General features: G+C 41.7%; 2 protein-coding genes across 2 annotated transcripts in view; both read right to left on the bottom strand.

Moving 5' to 3' along the window:
- Positions 1 to 1881: 1881 nt before the first annotated feature.
- On the bottom strand, positions 1882 to 6769 carry FBXL22 (F-box and leucine rich repeat protein 22). The gene is made up of 2 exons (XM_019504386.1): positions 5898 to 6769; positions 1882 to 2524 (listed from the first exon to the last, which is right to left on the bottom strand). Exons 1-2 carry the CDS (start codon positions 6230 to 6232, stop codon positions 2179 to 2181), a joined length of 681 nt encoding a protein of 226 aa, XP_019359931.1. The 5' UTR covers positions 6233 to 6769; the 3' UTR covers positions 1882 to 2178.
- Positions 6770 to 10116: 3347 nt separating this feature from the next.
- The window catches only part of USP3 (ubiquitin specific peptidase 3), a 63127-nt gene continuing 54465 nt past the window's right edge, over positions 10117 to 18778 (bottom strand). The window contains exons 11-15 of the mRNA XM_019504385.1: positions 18528 to 18608; positions 16306 to 16424; positions 15998 to 16111; positions 15821 to 15888; positions 10117 to 13871 (exon numbers count right to left, since the gene is read on the bottom strand). Of these exons, the coding sequence (XP_019359930.1) occupies positions 13706 to 13871; positions 15821 to 15888; positions 15998 to 16111; positions 16306 to 16424; positions 18528 to 18608 (548 nt within the window). The 3' untranslated portion in view covers positions 10117 to 13705. The remainder of the gene's footprint in view (positions 13872 to 15820; positions 15889 to 15997; positions 16112 to 16305; positions 16425 to 18527; positions 18609 to 18778) is intronic.

Raw genomic sequence — 18778 nt, 5'->3', positions numbered from 1 at the left:
CCATAGCCTCTTCTCGTAGGGCCTGCCCTCCTGCCCCCTGATCATGCGAGTGGCCCTCCTCTGGACCCTCTCCATGTTGTCCACATCCCTCCTGAAGTGCGGCACCCAGAACTGGACTCAGTACTCCAACTGTGGCCTGACCAGTGCCGCATAGAGGGGGAATATTACCTCCCTGGACCTGCTTGAGATGCATCTGTGGATGCATAACAAGGTACGGTTGGCCTTCCTGACTGCATCCCCACACTGCCGGCCCCTGTTCATCTTGGCATCGATGATGACTCCAAGATCCTTTTCTGCCTCTGCACTGATGAGAAGGGAGTTCCCCAGCCTGTAGGTATGCTGCTGGTCCTTCCTCCCCAGGTGCAGCACCTTGCACTTGTCAGTGTTGAATCCCATCCTGTTCTCATCCGCCCACCCCTGTAACCTGTCTAGGTCCAATTGCAGCCTATTTCTCCCTTCTAGAATGCCCACATCCCCCCACATCTTAGTATCATCTGTGAATTTGAACAGGGTGCTTTTTACCCCCTTGTCCAAGTTGCTGATGAAGATGTTGAACAGTGCGGGCCCAAGGACTGAGCCCTGCAGGACCCCACTGCCCACATCCCTCCAGGTCGAATAAGACCCGTCCACCACCACTCTGTGGGTGCGGCCCTCCAGCCAGTTAGTGATCCTTAAGTGGCTTGTATTGGGTGTGGAGAGAAGATTTAAGGTAAATTTAGATACAGATGCAGCAGGGAAGTGGTGGCTGGGCTTTATTGACTTAGCTGTTTTGCATGCATCTGAAGTTTCCTTTGCCTTGAATGTTACCTCCAGTGTGTACCAGATTTTTGGCTGTTCAGTATAAAGTGTAGAGCTCAAAATTGGATGTTTTAGTAAAAGAGCTACTCTAGTGCAAACAGGAATGAATTCAGAGATGGCCTTTGGTCTGTATGAAACAGACCAGACTTGGTGATAACTGTCGTCTCCTCCTGGCCTTATAGCTTATAATATTCGTTACAAATACTGAGGTGTAATGTTATCTCAGGCAAAAACATTTTATGGTTTTTATGGCAATCACTGTACCATATTGTCTTGGATTAAACTGAACAGTGTGGAAATTACCTTATCTATAGAGAGGTAGATGTGAGTCCTGAAGTCTGGCAAAATATCAGGTACTAGTTGAAGAATCTGGCCCAAAATGCAGAACACTGTATATAAGGCCAATTTTGGACACCAGATTAAAATCATAATGGCTATTTAAGGCCTATCTGTCATTAGAATACAGTATTCATGTAGCAACGCCACATACTAACGTGCTTTATGTATGCATTTTATGCAAGCAGATAACTGACAGTATTTTATATAATTATACAGCAGGAGGTTATTAAATTGTCCTTTTGCTGTAGAACATTTGCACAAGAGAATTGTAGAGCATATGCCATTTACTAACTAAACCACTGCCTTCTCAGCTAGGATACAAGCATGTGGTTAATATCAGTCTTACAGTAATATTTATATTGAGTAGACTGGAGCTTAAGTTGTCAACATACGTCATGTAAGCAGTTGAGCTTGGTTTCTACTACCTTCCATAGTATTTGCTACTTGTGTGATTTGTCATTATTGACACTGTAGTCCCCTAGTGAGTGACTTGTCCAGGAACAGGATCTGCCTTAGCACTTGGTGAGTTCTTGTGGTAGTTGGAGTTTGGCTTTGGATTGTTCCTTCTCTGACCCGAGAGGCACGTACCTGGTATTTCTTTTGAAATACTCTTTCCCCTCTGTTCTGTTTGGCCCTGCAGTTTGCAATTAAGCCTGTTTTAATTTAGCTTCTTTTAAACGAGCATTTTGTAACAAACCCAACACATGGTAAGTTGGACATCTACTTTTTTGATGTATCCAAAATTTGGGATGAAAATCAGTAGCATAAAAGTGAAGAAGCACATAGCCTGATGGCAGTTGTCTCTGCTCAGGCCTTCACTGACTATTGTGCCAACAGACGGCATTTTCTAGGCCTGTGAAGCAGTGTAAAATATGCATTGAGAGCTTTGTGGTCAAAGTAAACACCGATGTGTTGGGTTTGTTACAAAATGCTCTTTTAAAAGAGGCTAAATCAAAACGGTCTTAATTGCAGCACTTACATTGAGCGGGAACTGAAAATGTTGCTCATTATACACATGGTGAATCTCTGCCATTTTCCCAGCTACTGCTGTACAAGTTTTCTTCTCATCCTTTCTAGCACCAGCTTTTCTTCTGGTTTGCAATCTGGAATCATGCTGGCACTCTTTTCTGCTTTCAGCATGATTGAAGGATGTTTCTTTCTGACTTTCTCTAAACCAGCTTGGGTGATATTCCGGCAAAAGTCCACGTGGAGCGTGTGTAAAGAGCCACCGTAGAGGGTCACTGCTTCCAGAGTCTGATCAGTGATACGCACACAGTTTTCCAGTTTCAGTATCTTGAGATTTGGGCAGCACTTGAGCAGCAGCATGAAGTAATAGTCTGTGACATGGCCACATCCAGACAGGGTCAGGGACAGCAGGTTGGGGCACCTGGAAATATGGTCATTGTTGTACATGAGAGAGAAAAATATTAATCTACAGCATTTGCAAAAGGGATTGTCAAAATCAAGTTCTGGAAAAGGCAATAGATGCAAACCCTGGCTGAAGGTAAGTTGGACCCTATCTGAATGAGAGGAGGCTTTCTCATCTCTTCAGGAGAAAAGACTGGTAAGGAAACCTTTTTTCACATGTGCACACTGAAAAGGTAGAAATTAGTCTCAATCAAAACACCTTGGCTATATGGTGTATGTATAGACTTTCTATAACCCAGAAGAACTGCCTCAGGAGGGAGGGAAATAATACAAAGCAGTTCTGCTTTTTAAGCCAGTGCATTATAGAAATCCAGGTCTAATAAATACAGATGTGTAGAGTCAACTTCCCTAGTGAGTATTGTATAATCCCTGCCCAGGTGCAAGTGCAGAACTCTAGGAGGGTGTTCCTGCCAAATGCTAAACAAAAAAGCAGTGTTGTTTTTTCCACGTCTCCTCTGCCAGCCTGCAAGTGACTTGCCTAGTTTGCGTGCAAACTTAGAATATGGTAGCACCTGCAGTTTGGGACAGGTGACATTTTTGCAGGTGAGCCTTTTACCAGGTACCAGATCCCTTTACCTGAAGGGATGTTACTTTTTTGACAGATTATGCTAAGTAGTTTGAAGCCCCTGGTTTTGTTTTCTCATTTATCAGATTGGCTTAGTGACAAAGCCAACAAAGGGTCCTTTAAGCTTTGTTGTGCAAAACTTTTGTCCAGCAGCAGGTGAATTACTTTCCCAGAGCCTAAGCTGAGCTCCATCAGTTTTTTCCAAATGAAGTGCCATCCCTTAAAGCTTTGAAGGAATTGTAGAAGTCAGGAACACAGTGTAAAATGGCCCTGGTCACATTACTATAGGGCAGCAGCTGAGTTAGTGAACATGTTCCAGATCAAACGCAACCCACTACTGCAGTGTATTCCCCATAATGCCTGCCTGCTTCCTCTTTGCAAGGAGGCAACAAAACATGATCATACCAGCAGGGAGATGGATCCTTAGATGGTGCTTTGTTGTCTGCTTCTGAGGATAAAGCAGAAAAGGGGCTCTGGATGAAACTCAGAATGCTGCATACAAGGATGTGATTTGTTCCTGCCCAGAAAACTTTAGAGGTTAAGGATGCAGACACTTCACTGCTTTGTCAAGATCAATAGAACTGAAACGCTCGGCCCAGGGAGTGCAGAGTGGACCTGAACTTCTTCATTCTATGTATTTATGCTGTTGCCATTTTCTATGTGCCTTTGCCCCAGGTTTTTTGTACTGACATAACTGCACTGGTGAAGTTGTTGTAAGTTGTCAGCTGGATGGAAGAGTAATTAGGGATTTGTGAATTGGGGAAGCTAAGAGTGCCCAACAGATAATTCAGTGTCACTACAAACTGTCCTTGTTAGGTCTGCAAGAACCAAGGTTTGGTAATATCCTCTGTTGGACCAGCTGTGTAGATGGGGGAGATGTTAGACAAGTTTTGGGGCCCAAAATGTCTTTCCTCAGATCTGGAAAAAGAAAGACACAGCCTAAGCTAAACAGTAGGTAAAACAATGACTTTTGTTTAACTCCACGAAAATAGTCACTTGAAGGGGAAGAGGGCAGTATATTTGCAGAGCAAAGAGAAGGTATCACAAGTAGCTACAAACCAAGTAAAAGGCAGCTGAACTAGGTCAACCTAATTACATAAGAGACTAAGACCACTGACAAGGGAAGAGAATATTAATTTCATATGGGGTACTACTATATGCATTTAGGCCATGGCTTTTCGTGTCCAGCAAGGAGGTGAATTGTTTCCAGATGCACTGTTTGTATGTATTGCATAGGTTTTACCTTGAGTGCAAGGCCTGGGAGGTGGAATGGTTAGGTTTTAGAGTAAACTTACTGAAATGAGCAGGCTTAAGAGTTGTCAAACATTGGTTAGAGTCACGAAATCAAGTTGCCTTCAGTCCAGCAAGATTAGGTGGGAGAGAGGAGTGAATGGCACTGGCACTTAAGTTTTGTGTTGGCTTCTGAAAGCTGCCTAGCTCCCTTGCACTGCATAAGGACACCAAAGGTACCTGTTGCCACAGGACTGTGAATGTTATTAGGTACCCCACGTGCTAGGTACAGCACAGCTGAGTGCTGCATCACCTGTGTTTGTCCCCTTAGGAAGCTTGCCCGTAATTTATATATTTAAAAAAAAAAAATAAGCGGTGCACTGTTCTATAACTGGGTTGGGGAGGCTGCTGGAAATACCCTGGGTGCTGGAGCAGCAGAACTTTGGAGTAATTACAACTTGCTCTCAATCAATTGGCTAACAGCCAAACAGAGCATTGGTCTTCAAAAGCTTGTTCTAGGACGGTGATCTTGAACAGCAGCACAAATGTTGGATGCTGAGGGTCTGAAAGCAGTGCCAGTCTCCTCCTCTGTCCACATGTGGACCTGCCTCTGCCAGAAAAAGTAGTAATATGGGGATGACTTTTCAGTCTTTTGATTCTTGGCTTCCCTGTAGCTCTGGCCATGTCTCACCTGACTGTTTCGCATATAATACAAATGCACAACTGGTGTAAAATCTCCCTCATTACTATAAATTAATTATTCCTCATGGTCACAGTGTCTTCTGCAGCCCTTTATTGTCTGAGAACTTCAGAGTCCACAGTGTAAACGTGCCAGGGGTCTGGAATGCTAGTCTTACCCATAGCAATTCCCTGCTTCTGTCAAAACGCACTGACAATGGCTCTGCCTCTGCTGCGCTGGTGTTCAGCATTTGAGCTGCCTCAAAATACAAACCCAGTAGAGGGGTTAGTTTGCACTGGAGGCTGCTTTTTTTCTCAGCATTTTCTCTTCATCTGTTTGAGCCCAAAAGCACTGCACACAAAGCTCAGAAATATTTTATAACTACTGCACCTTAGCATAACCTCATGTTATTAGTTGAGGCTTAGTCAGCAGGAAACAGAGTAGCATGATATAAAAACCTAGGTCCATCAAATATTTGTCATTCATGAGAACTGGACTTTGTTTAGTGAATTTATCTCTGTCTTGCAGCTGCCAGATTTATCTATAAAGAACAGCCTCTTTTGCATAGGACCTCAGGCTTTCTACGAAAAATCTGTCCTACACAGAATGGCACCATTAAAGCCTTTTAGCATGCAGTGACTAATACCTTGGGTCAATGAGTGAGAGCCAGGCTGGAGAAAGTCAAGTCAAAATCGGTAGAAAGACATGTTACATTTGCACTTAAAACTGGGGTTTTCACATGTAACAACATAACCTTGCTCCAGAGTCAACACCGTTTGCATATGTAAAGCTCTGCACGGGGGACCATTAGTGTTCAATCTGGTAAACCCGAGCTTGCACGCTAGCTGTAGAACATACCTGTTGCAGACTTGTAATAAAAACTCATTGACGGTGTTTTCATGCTTGCTACAAATGTCTTTCTGGAATGAGCTTTTCATCCAGTCCTCAATGTTACACACTTTGACTCTGCTCGAATGCCAGCAGATGGACAAGTACTTTAAAGCTGCTCCCAAGAGAAAATTATCCTTCTTCAGTTCCACAGGAGAATGAAAACTCAGCAGGGACCACAGGGAAGGATCCTGGAACACCTCAAGCAGTCTTTGACATGTCTGTCCTAAACTTTTTCTACTGCTTTTGTCCAGGAATGAAAATAGATGCAAAAGGCACTCTCTGTTCAGCTGGGTTATATGCATAGCACTTAGAAACCGGTGCGCTCAGCAAAAGAGGACCGTGTATCTGGCAGTGTGGGCTAAAAGCAGTACTACAGGGGCCTGACCCGCCTCTGTCCTCACCAGGCTGTTGCACATATATGGTTGTGGAATGGTGTTTATTTTTGGCTGGCAACTGGTGCAGAAGTTAAAAACTGGGAAAGGATCAGCGACCCATGTGCAGCAGGCTGTTACTCTGTTTCTTGTCCTAGAGAATGGAATAGCCATAGAGAAAAGCAGAAATGGGCTCAATCTAGTGTTTCCATAAAAGGGATTATTTTCCTTTCAGTTAAGCCTGATGTTTAACACAGGCCTTGTCCTGCTTGTGGTAACTGCTCAGTAGCCAAAGCTACAAAGGAAAAGCTCTGCTCCCCTCTCTAGTTTGTGAGCTTTGGCATTCAGTGAAGTCTTCAATATGCTCAGCTGTTAATTTTCTTAGAATATTCAGTAACAGTTGAAAAGGCCCAGGGGCTTGTGTTACTACATCTGAGGCTTAAGTCCTGTGCATTATTGGCAACTTCACTAAAAGTCATGCTATCCAGTAAAGCCAGCAACACCGGCTTGTAAAACAAACTTAACTAAGATGCTGAAAAAAAGAAGTCTTAAACTACTGATAACTGATTTAAGTGTTCTAAGTACATCAAGTTGTTGCCGAAATTTTAAGTCGATGATTGTTCTTGCCTGTCTCAACAACAGTTCTCATAAGCAAGGATGCCAGTGGCAAGCTACAGTGAAATATCCGTGGCCTAAAAACACTCCCCTTAAAACCTCTCCCTGGGCCCCTCTACAAGTGCAGGTAAAGGCATAATGGGATCTAATACACGCACAGCAGGAAGCATGGTTGTAGGATGAATCATTGCATCCCATGTGTCTTATTGCCCATGCAGGGGGAGCCCAAACCTGGGGTCCCCTGTACCAGCAAGAAATAAGCTCCTGCAACTAGGATCCTGCTTATGAGCTCCCCCCCCTTTACAACCCCTGCCAAGACCCAGCCACATCCCAGCACTGGGGAGGCACATTTCTGGGACCTACCCGTGGTGACTGGGGGGAATACTGCTGGGATGCTGAGTCCACAGCTGTCAGAGCTAAGCCATCTCAGTTGCAGGGCTCCCAGCCCTGGCTGGATATGGGGCACCCCTGTAGCTGAGCGCTCCCAGCTGCAGGGGAGACCCTGCTACATGTGCAAATTCAAGCTGGTTATCCACCAGCTAACTTGCAATTTGTTGGACCTTTTTTACTTTGCACATGTAGCTGCTTTTAGTCATTGTTCAGTTAACCAGCTCATTGTGCAATATCTGTGACACCTAGAGGGCATCCCTGTTGTGCCTTTACTTGAACATGTAGAGGGATCCTGTGATAAGGTTCAAGGGGAGTGTTTTTAGGCTACATATATACCACTTCAGAGCTCCAAAAACATGCCTGATGGTTCCTATATTTCTGCATGCAACTTTCAGAAGTTTCTGGATAACCATTTCCCACTTAACCGTATTAAATTCTTTGAGCTAAAGACTTACTTCTACCTGTTAACTTTTGCCTGAAGATGTCTAGTCAGTCTTTTTTTTTCCCATTGAATAATAAGTAGGTGGCTACTGAACAGATCACATCCATGGCTAAAAATATTAAGTGGGAGACTGGTGCCATATGTTAATAGTGCTGCTCTAACAACTTTGTGTGTTGTGAAGGGCTTTTGCAGGCCCTAAAGACTATTTAATTTAAGTTAGTCTTTAGTCAAAGCCATTTTCAGCATAAACACTATCATAAAGTGCACAAAAGAGTGACTCTGAAGGCAGGACCAAAAAATGTTTTTAATTGCAGGGGGAAAAAAGCAGTAAGGTTGTTTCCTATGGGTGACCTGCAGTGGAGAAACCTTCCACACTTGAGGTACAGCCAGGGCAATATAAAAAAACAGGTTACAATGAATGCAAGGCTGAGTTTCTAAAGCAGAAGTGACAATACTGAGCAAGTATCTAGAAGCTTGGGGCTGCAGTATACAGCTGTTTGTTAGCTCTTACAAAACAACTCAATTATCTCATGCAGTGCAAGAGTTACAAGCCTAAATGTGCATCTTCTACACACATCTGATGTAAACATGACTCATTAGCATTTGCACTAGATTTGTTATAGTCCCTAATAGATTTTTTTAAAAATTGATTCAAATAAATCTAAAGTGGCCAAGAAACACATCTAAACTTGCATTTTTATAAAGGTTTGAATTGGGTTTTGTTTTCATTTGGGAACGATGATAATACTGATGGGTCAAGTTAAATACCGCCCTAGGAACTGAATTACCTCGTTGTTCTGGGAAACATGGACTTCTAAAGCTCTGGCTGTTTTTGTTTGGTGTCAAACAATAGCTTTAAAGCCATTTCTTGTGTGCTGGGTACATATATTCAAACAAATAAATCAAGGAAGTAGCAAAGAGATACTACTGGCTTGGTGTGAGAATTCAGTCAATGCTTTAATTTTTGTTGTAAGAGCATAGCTACTTCAAGCGCATGTATCTAGTAGTTTGACACAAACCTGAAGGTTAAGTGTTCTCAGTTGATTTAAGTATTTATCAACTCTGCTTTTAATCCCCATTTCATTCTTTATGGGGGAGGGTAGCATCTGTCCCAAAGCAACTAGGGCTGCATTTTTTTTTAAATGGGAGACTGGAGTTATAAAAACCTAAGAATGGACAAAGGGACAGTGGAGCCTATTTAGCACCTGAAACTACTTAATGTTTTGAAATTGCCATTAGCTAGAGAGATGGTCAGTCATTGCAAAAATGATCAAGGTGCAGGGTAGAGTCATGGCCATTTTCAAAGTAACACTTTTTTTGAAGTTCTAGGTACCCTCGTAAGGTAACTTTGTCCTAAAACAGTTTCTTGAAGTCTGAGGCATACCTTACCTTTGGTTTCTGAGGAATTTAAAGCAAGTGTTCAAACTTATTCACACACCAGTTCAGCTGCTGCCAAGTTACCCATTCCAATACTTACACCAGAAAGGGACAACTGCTACAGGGTACAGAGCTTCCTTTCAGGCATGCACAGACTGTTCATTTACATGGGAAACTAATGAGTGCAATCTGATCACTGCATTATGGTGGAAGTACTTTTGGAGTGGCACAGCTGGGTTACTTAATCTGTGCTCCTGTGCCTTTAATTCTTATTCAAAAGCGAAGAATAAGTTTAATGCATCAACACTGACTTCTGCTTACAGGTACTGCACAAAAGTCGTTTGCCAGTTTTACTGGCTCCAGGAAGTTGTGCCTTAGCATTTCACTAAAATTATGCAGAAGAGAATATGTTCTTAATGTATTGGCCATTAAGTAGCTGCTTCAGTTGTTGAAAGGAGAGTTGTATAAAAGGAAGAGAACCCCTGCCCATTTGCCCTTACTTGTGTGACTGAATCTTTGCCAGCATTATAATGTTCCAACTTCAGACTCGAAGGCTTTTAAGGAGGGACTTTTGGAATCCCAACTTGCCCAGTAAAGGCTACCCCATACTCTTTTACCCATGGACATTAACTGTGGCATGTGGGTGTAATTTGCTACATAGTGTTAGTGGAACTGACTGAAGGATACTCAATAAGGAGTGGAAGCACTGAAAGTAGATCTGATTTTAAAGAAACTTTTGCTAGTGTATTTTTTCAAAAGGCAATGGAGGAGGAGGAGGGCTGGGAGGGAAGCAGGGGACAGCTTCCCCTCAAGTCCTGGGGACAAATTCTGAAAGCCTGGAAAAGGATAGCAAAAGTTGCACATTCTAGAGAGAGGAGAGACTTTAATGGCACATTTTTCATTAAAAAAAAAACAAAACCCCACCCCACTTGACTCAAATCACCCCATTAATGCTCCAAACACAAGAGATTAGCACAGTCAATGATCCTCAATGAAACTTGCACTCTAGATTTTAATGGTAAACAATTACAGCTATGGCACTACAGTACTTGAGGGTATCCTAAAGCACACTGAAATCAGTTTAAGGTGCCAATTACCTCATCAGTGAGACAGAGACACATCAGTAATGAAACATCCTTGGGGAAACTTGAACACAAGCATCACATTTTCCATCCACTTAACAAAATACTTACAGATGGCCTTGTGCCTTTGATAAGTCCACTCAGCCCCAGCTGCCTTGGATAGATCCAAGCCTATACCATCAACCATTGACATCAATAATCATTGGGAAAAGCATCCTCTAAGCATGTTTGCAGAAGGAGCCCATACTGAAACTGCCTTAGAGCATTGCTTGGGGCAGCTCCCCACCCAATGCACTGAAGTAGGAGTGTTGGATTGGGAATGCTGCAGTTCTGTTTCACAGATTAAATTTCCAGTTGTATACATGGCAGAACAATGAACAATACAAGGACAACCTTCTACTGAGAAAGTCTGAGGGGAAAAATATGCAAGACTGAACTGCAGAAAGCAATTGTTGCTTGCAAAACACTGTCACCAGCTGGACATCCCTGCCAGTTATATACACTAAGATCAGCAGTGATTTAGAAAAGAAACCGATTTGGCTTAAATGAAATAAAATATCCCTCCCCTCCCAGAAGCCAGTAGATAAATATAGGCTATACAAGTAAGGATAAAAATTTAATAGTAGGCCAGGTGCAGTATATGTTACTGGTTCAGTGCTCAGTTATTTTTGACACTACACACTGAATAGAATACAGTGTATAAGCAAAGTTCTCCACCAGGAAGAGAAATACGTGTGTTGCCACAACAAACTGCTTATACTGTCCATCTGTGTTTGCAGTGGGAGAGAATTAAATTAGGAAAGGATTTATGAAGCTATTTGTTCCAAAGAAACATGGCTGAATCTGTATCAGCACCTGCTTCAAGAACAAGATATGACATGAGTGTTCTTAGGACCACGTCCTGAACAGAATATGCTGCTGGTTATGTCAATTCATTTATGTTACAGGGGAAATGTGCATGAATAGTAACTGGACAAAAGAAAATTGATGTCCTATGACAAACAGAATCTGCTTTTAAAATAAGTGAATAATGTTGATGAATATTACAAATTTAAATTCCTATAAAAACAAAAAGGCACATTTACATCACTGAACTGTGGGAAACTAAATTTGCAGAGTTAAATTCTCTGACCAGTTTGGTTACTACAAGGTTTGAAATGAAGCAAAAACACTAAATTTCTAGAGCAATCCAAGTAGCATATAGACATGGCTCAAATTCCAAATTGAGTCCAAGCAGCATATGCTCAACCCCAACATTACATTTTTAAATTGACAGTTAAAATTGTTTTAAAGGACCCTTTTTTTTTGTCCTGATGGAGTCTGCCAATTACTGTTTTATTGTGTGTAAGTGATAAGGGCTGCCTCTTCTGTACACAACATAATCCTGGATGCAAGAATCTGAAAGCAGTAGTTGACAAGCTGTCTACAACTTGTAGCAATGAATAGCTCTATTTATTGTTCAACCTTAAAAAAAAAACCCAAAACCAAAAACAACATCTTTGTATATCTGTCACTTAACATATCAAATGCTAGTCACATTAGGTTCAGTAGGGATACAGTTTACATCTTCATATACAATTTAGCAATATTGAACACTTTTGTTGCTTTATACAATGCCAATTTTTTTCCCTAAACAGTGAATGTGGCAGTTATGGATTCATAAAGCAATCAGAAAAGGGCCATGTCTTATACACAGGCAGCTGGAAACCTCCTCTTGATTCAAGACATAGATGCCATATATATCCACATTCAGAGAATCCTGCTGCTGCCTAATGTTTCCCTCAAACAGATCCAGCTACAGCAGGGGCAGGCAATTATTTTGGGCAGAGGGCCACTTACTGAGTTTTAGCAAGCCATTGAGGGCCACATGACAGGCAGCCCAGGGCAGATAAATATTAATTTTCTAAATTTTATAAGGGCCCCGCGAGCCAGGTGGAATGGCCTAGCAGGCCGCATCCAGCCCCTGGGCCGCATTTTGCCCACCCCTGAGCTACAGGAAGGGCAGGCACATTTCTACTCAATGTTGAAGTGGTTACAGACAGGTCTGGTTATACTTAATCACCATGAGTAAGAGGTTCTGGTTGGTTGGACTTGGCAGGAAATAAGCCTTAACCCTTGTCAGTCAGGAGTGTGGTCTGCATTGATAATCAGAGTGGGGGAGGGGAACCTGACAAAAATCACTAGTCAGTATACACTGAATACAGACACTAATAGCCTCTCTTCCACAATCCACCAGGACTCTTCCCCAACAGTCTCGCTAAGGAAGAGTGATACAAACTGGACTCCTCACACTCCCAGTGCAATTGAAAGTTGAACTAGTTAAAGGGATGAATATGTTAGGGTTCAGTTTACATTTCAGCTTACAAAAGTGGATCCTGGCTCCCCCTTCATTAGAAGACTAACTGCTGAGTTAGTAATTGCATGCCAGGTACAACCTCCTGAGTCCCAACTGTAGTTGGTGTGTGGTACCACTGCTCTTCTCCCCTCCCATCTTCCACCTGAGTCTGACCTAGGTATAGTGTGCCTTTTGCAAACCATCTCCAAACATTCTGGTCTTTCAGTCCTAAAAAGAGCCTGCTGATTTTATCAAGCTGGATAGGGATTCTGTTGAGACCGAACCCCAAGAATGAGGGTGTGTTCAGTCCTGAACAGGAAATACTTTCAAAGCTAGTATATGTATCAAACTTTGCGGTACAGGTTAAAATTAAGAAGTCTCTAAAGCAATTCAGCTTCAATTTAGAAGAAGAAAATTGAATCCCCACACAATTACAAAAACATATGATTAGGATAATAATTTAAATGTCTTTTTATAAAGGGGGAAAAGTACAGATGAGAAACATTTGAATTAATTGGCAGTACAGATAAAACTCACCCAACTAAGTATACACATTGAGTCCTGAAAGACAGCAGCCTTGTATACACTGATAGCAGCAATTACCTGGGCTATTTAATGATGCCACAGCTCCTCTCTTCTGCAGGCAAAAAATGATTGTTCAGAGGTCACTTAAGTTTCTTACACTGGGGCAAATAGTATGTGCAAGCAATTCCTTGATTTACAGAGATTCAACCTTGTCTACATAACAGCTGAGAGAGCAGCATGGAGTTCTATTGCTCTTCGTAATCAGGAACACATTTATCTTCCTTCTAAGGAGGATAGAAAGCGTCTCTGATGTAAATGTGCCTTTAGAAAGTGAGAACTGAAAACATTAATATAAAAAAGTCAAATAGCTAAAGTAGTTCATGAAACTATATATAAAATTGAGTTATCACAACTAAAGCAGCAAATCAATATCTGCTGAGGTTTTCTGGTATAACTAAAAAAGTTAGTTTGTGTCCAAGTTCAATAAGTCAAATGCTACCATTGACACAACAAAACTAAAACCCACAAGAGGAAGTTGAAAAGTGCACAATGAAATTAAAAGTCTTGGATCAAGTATTTATGGAGAATTGGAAATGTTTTGTCCTGTGGACTTGATAAGTGAGGCTGAGAAGGAGGTATTAAAGTTTATCTGATCCAGATTTGGCCTGCCGCTCCACATAGAAGAGGATGTAGGCCTTTGCCTTTACCACGGTCTCTTCATCAGTCAGAGTTACAGTACTGTCATTGAAGTGGAACCAGCGACCTTCATGAGTTGCATATGCAGTATAATGTCCAGAGCCCACACTGAAAGCAAACAGACAAAACAGATGATTTGCCATGAGGTTTCATACAAGTTGTGGTCAGACAGATTTGGACAAGCTCCCCCATTCCCAGAATGCTGATGGAGAACCCAACACGCAGATGGGGAAAATGGTGTTCCAAGCTGTTAAAGAGTGACAGTATGAATAAGGACCAATAGCTCCTTTTGGAACTTCTTGTTTAGGTTCATGTTGTGAAATCTCAGCAGCTTTTGCAAGCAAAACTCCTGTGGAACTTCACTGCATATAAAGGACCAGACCCACTAGCATTTAATGGAACAGCCAGCCTTCAAAACACAACAAAGGTTTACTAAGTTTTGGTATGTAGCTTTATGCTCACAATTCCTTCTGAATTATATTCTAGAAGAACCTGGATTGAGTGATACAGTTTCAAAGATGCAGGGGAAGATTAATCAAAAACATCCACAACGAACACAAATCACAACCTATGAAAGGGAAAGTAACTGAAATTGGTTTTTATAGACATGCAACATCTTGAAGCCACAGTAAATGTAAGAGCCAGGAAAAAGCCCACTTTCATTACTCCTGTCACCATAAAACAAGGCCAACTCTTACTTGCCTGACTAAAGGTTGCTTCTTATACTGCATCATAGTTTCCAACCACATTCAGCTTACATTGCTGTCCATTACAGCTATATTCTATTTTCTGATTGCTTTGAAGCAGCAACCACAAAACTACTGTTGTGGTCCTAAAGAAGGCTTCCTTTTAAGCCATTTAACTATTACTTCAAATTCAGATCGTTCTTTAGAGAATGACAAGGGCAGCCTGCCAGAGTGCTCACTGTTAAATACATTCTTAATTGTGTCACCCTAAACTCAGCCTAAGGTAGGACAGAAAGGATTCCAGAGCTTGGCTGAGTTTCTTCTAAGACCTCTTCCCACTGCAACTCAATCCTGGTACTTCCTATACTCCTAGGGGAAGGAGGGAGTCATCCTACTGCTACTCCTGATCCTCATATAACCCAGTAAGGGTTGCAACAATCTCTTCAATTCAAAGCAGGACACTATCCAATTCCACACCACTGGGAATAAGCTTCTGCTTCACTCCTGTGAAAGAAAATGTCAGGCAAGGAGTACAGCTGTCACTCTATCAAATTAAATCTACATTCATTCCAGCTGAGCATACTTCCTTAGCATACATGTGCATGTAACAGGATGTTAGGGCTAGCCAGCTTGGGCCAAGGTCTGCCCTGCTGAGGTCAAGCATTAGATGAACAAGCTAGTTTGCAGCTCTGCTTGGATAAATCACAGGACTGGGGGATAACCCAAGCCCTGAGGGACTGTGTACTGGGAACCACCTGTCCAGGCATTTAAGGCAAGTTGGTGGTAACAGTCAGGCTATTCATCCCCCTGTGTTCAACTGGTCTCATGGTTCCTGCTATTAGTCCAGACCTCCAGCTTGCCACCCAGTCTCAACCTTTAGACCACCCATATCCCATTCTGTTACAGTAGCTCCTGGCCCTCCAGTCTGCCTCCTGCTCCTACATTTTGGTCCGAAGCAGTGGGCTGGACCACCAAGAAACATGGATGTGCTTGGTAAGTGGCAAAGTGAACCATCAGTTACTGATGACCCCATAGGGCTTGCTCAATTAAATACTTACAAGTAGCTCTTCCTTCCAGTTGGAAGGTAAGAAAGGGCCTGGGCTTACTGTCACTGTATTAGATCTCCAGTATTTGCAAAAGGGATAAAAGTGGAGATTTGCAACAGTCTTCTGGTATATTTACCAGCAATGTTAAGTGGCAGAATCCCTACTGGAATATAAAAAAACAAACAAACCTATTCTTGGTTTCTTCTGGTAGCAAAGATGTAAACATCCACTGACAGTTTGTTCTTTACCCCAAAGAAGTCAATGGCAGTTCTACCACTGGTTTGATTGAAGCCCTAAAAAGAACAGCTTCACTCACTGTACTCACCCTGAACCATGATGCACAACAACTGCTGCAAGATCATACAGGCAGCTTTCTGGGCCGCTGTTTTCTGGCTGCAGTTAAAACAAGAGAAAACAACTCTTTAGAAGTGAAGTGGCAACTGCTCCAAACCAATTAAGTTAAACAGAACAGGTTTCCTGGGTATATAACAAGTCTCCGTACCTCTAACAAGTAACATTTCATATCTAGACCTCGAAGGGGAAATTCTACGTATGTATCCACCTTGTTCCTCAGATATGCTGTCCAGTGAAATCGTTTCAAGTGTAAGCATAGCACCTGTAGGATTAAAACACATACAGGACAGAGTTCCTTATGATGAGTCTTTGAACAGGCTGGACTTAGTAGTGGCTTTTTTACTACTTAGTAGTAGTACTTTTGCAGTAGTTATTACTGCTGGAGACCAGGATAGCTTAGTTCTTAAAAGATCAGTGTTCGCTAAGACTTATCAAGAAACTGACACTTGCACTAACCTTTGGTAGTTTCTGAATCCAGAACTTTTTGGTGGACTTTTGTTTCTTTTTACATTTGTGGCACATATAGAGCTCCGTCTCATCAAGTTCTTCCAGGTCTGTAAAACTGCGAAGACAATCTAAAAAGAGAACAGATTCAAACACTTGTTACAGTTCTTTAGAGCTACTAAAAACCCACTTAACACACAAAGCTTTTAATAAACACAGGATGTTACAACCTGAAGAAAATGTGACGCGTCTGCAAAAAACAAAACCATTTTGGATCATTTGTTGGGTGTATCCAGCATTGCTTACATAACAGGGAAATTTAAAAAGTTTGAAATTTCATCTTTGATGGTTTTAATGTTTGTTGCATAATTTTACTTTTGTTAACCTCATGAGAAGAGATTTAAAAGCAATTCAAGAATAAAGGAAATACATAGCAGAAACATAAATGGAATCCCTCTCAAACAAGATTCCTTCTCTCTCATGGCTGGAATTCATATTTAATTGGATGCACTTTGGTTGCTCTTGATGATTACATTAACAAGCAGTACTTTGTCAAAGTGCTGGAGGGGACAGAAAAGAAAAATTTCATATGGCTATTAAACATACATTTACAAATCATAAGGATGTGGATTCTTTACTTCCCATCCCCCTCAGAGAAAAAGGGAGTCAATCTATCACTACTTCTCATCCTCAAATCAAAGTCACAGGATTACAATATTGCCCAATTACTTCGTTAGTTTTTAGAAGCCATTTAACAGACATTGCAAACAAAAGCTATCCCTACTGTGTAAGAGGCATGTTGCCAAGACTGCTGCTCAAACACAGAATCTTAAGTACTAACGTGTGCACGTGCGTGTGAGACAAAGACAAATTGGAGGCTTCTGTAGTTCTTAGTGGGCAGGTATCCCCATCACAAGATGTCCTTGTTACTCATCTCCTTAGAGGGCCAAAGGATTGAACAGATAGAGAATGAAAGACCTCTTCCCTATATAAATCATTCTTGAAGCACAATGTCTAGGCAGGTCCTGATGGGGGAAAGCTTGTGCTTGTAGTATGGTCCTATAAATTTAAGGTGGTTAAATGGAAAAAATCAGGTCCCAGAGCTAGTGAACTCAGCTATTTTAAAAAAAAAAAGACAATACCTTTAAAGTCATCTGTTAATTAAGTCTTGCTGCATGTGCTCAAGATTGTCTTTATGCACTTTAGCCAAGAAAGTAAGAGATGTTCAAGTATACAAGAGAAGTCTGTTAACTATGCACCTCTGCTTTAGTGAAAGGACATGAGCAGTCTTGCACTTGGGACAGAGTAATTGAACGCAGAAATAAAGCCTGTTGAATGAGTGGCTAGGCTGTAGTACTGCAGAGAAGGACTTAGGGGTTACAGCAAAAAGCCCAACAGTATACTGGGTTGCATCAACAGGAGTATCGCTTACAAATCAAGAGAAGTGATTCTTCTGCTCTATTCAACACTAGTTAGCACGGTGTCCAGTTTTGGGCCCCAAACTTCAAGAAAGATGTGGACAGATTGGAACAAGTCAGTGCAGCACTACAAAAATTATTAGAGGCCGTTCAATAACCTCAAGACTTTCATTAACCACGTGACTTGTGAAGAAAGGCTGAAAAGGCTAGGGTTATTAGTCTGAAGGGAAGGCCAAGGGAAGATGTGACAAATCTTCAAATACCCAAAGGGTAATCATTACAGAGAAGACAGAGATGGACTTTTCTCTGTGGTTGTAGGGGATAGCACTAGGTGTGATGTGCTCAAGATGCAGCAGAGGAAGGTCAGATTGGAAATTAGGAGCAATTTTCTGACTATGAGGGTAGTCAAACATTACAACAGGCTACCCAGAAAAGTTGTGGAATCTCCAGTCCTATGTTTTCAAAGAACATGTTGGACAGACACTTGGTTGGGATGGTTTAATCAGGGATAATCTTGCTTTGGGGAGGGGGCTGGACTACAGGACCTCATGAGGTCTCCCTCAGACTTACTTTCCTAGGACCCTAAAGTCAAGACTAAGCTGTAGCCGTTCTGGAAATAGCTAAGTCTGGACTCCAGCTGCTAGTAAAGTTCTTACTCAAATTCACTATAACATTTCCGAAAAATAACTGAATGATACACAGTCACAGCAGTCAGATTATACCCAATTTGGGTGATATCTGATTTCCACTGAACTCAGTGGCTAAATTCCCATGAACCTTCACTGGTCCAGAATCTTGCCCTCCAGGAAATCTTACCCCTTAGTGTGCACGTTGGTCCATTTTCTTGGTTCTTAGTACGTTTATTTCTGAATTGACTTGGAATATCTAGTGAGAGGTCTAGAAAATAAAGAACCAAAATGAATCTCTCAGCACTCATTAAAATACTACCATGCAAAACCCTATCATCTAGGTTGATGAAGACTCAGAGTTTTACTATAAAGTTGCATAGCAGTTTGTTAGATGAAAGCGAGAAAGTAAAAAAGAGAAAGAGAAAAAAAAAAAAAAAA

Source organism: Gavialis gangeticus, unplaced genomic scaffold (assembly GCF_001723915.1).
Source record: "Gavialis gangeticus isolate Ggan-Ray unplaced genomic scaffold, GavGan_comp1, whole genome shotgun sequence".
In the NCBI taxonomy this organism is placed as follows: domain Eukaryota; kingdom Metazoa; phylum Chordata; order Crocodylia; family Gavialidae; genus Gavialis; species Gavialis gangeticus.
The sequence above is the reverse complement of the archived record's forward strand: the minus strand, read 5'-3'. Positions and strand labels throughout refer to the sequence as shown.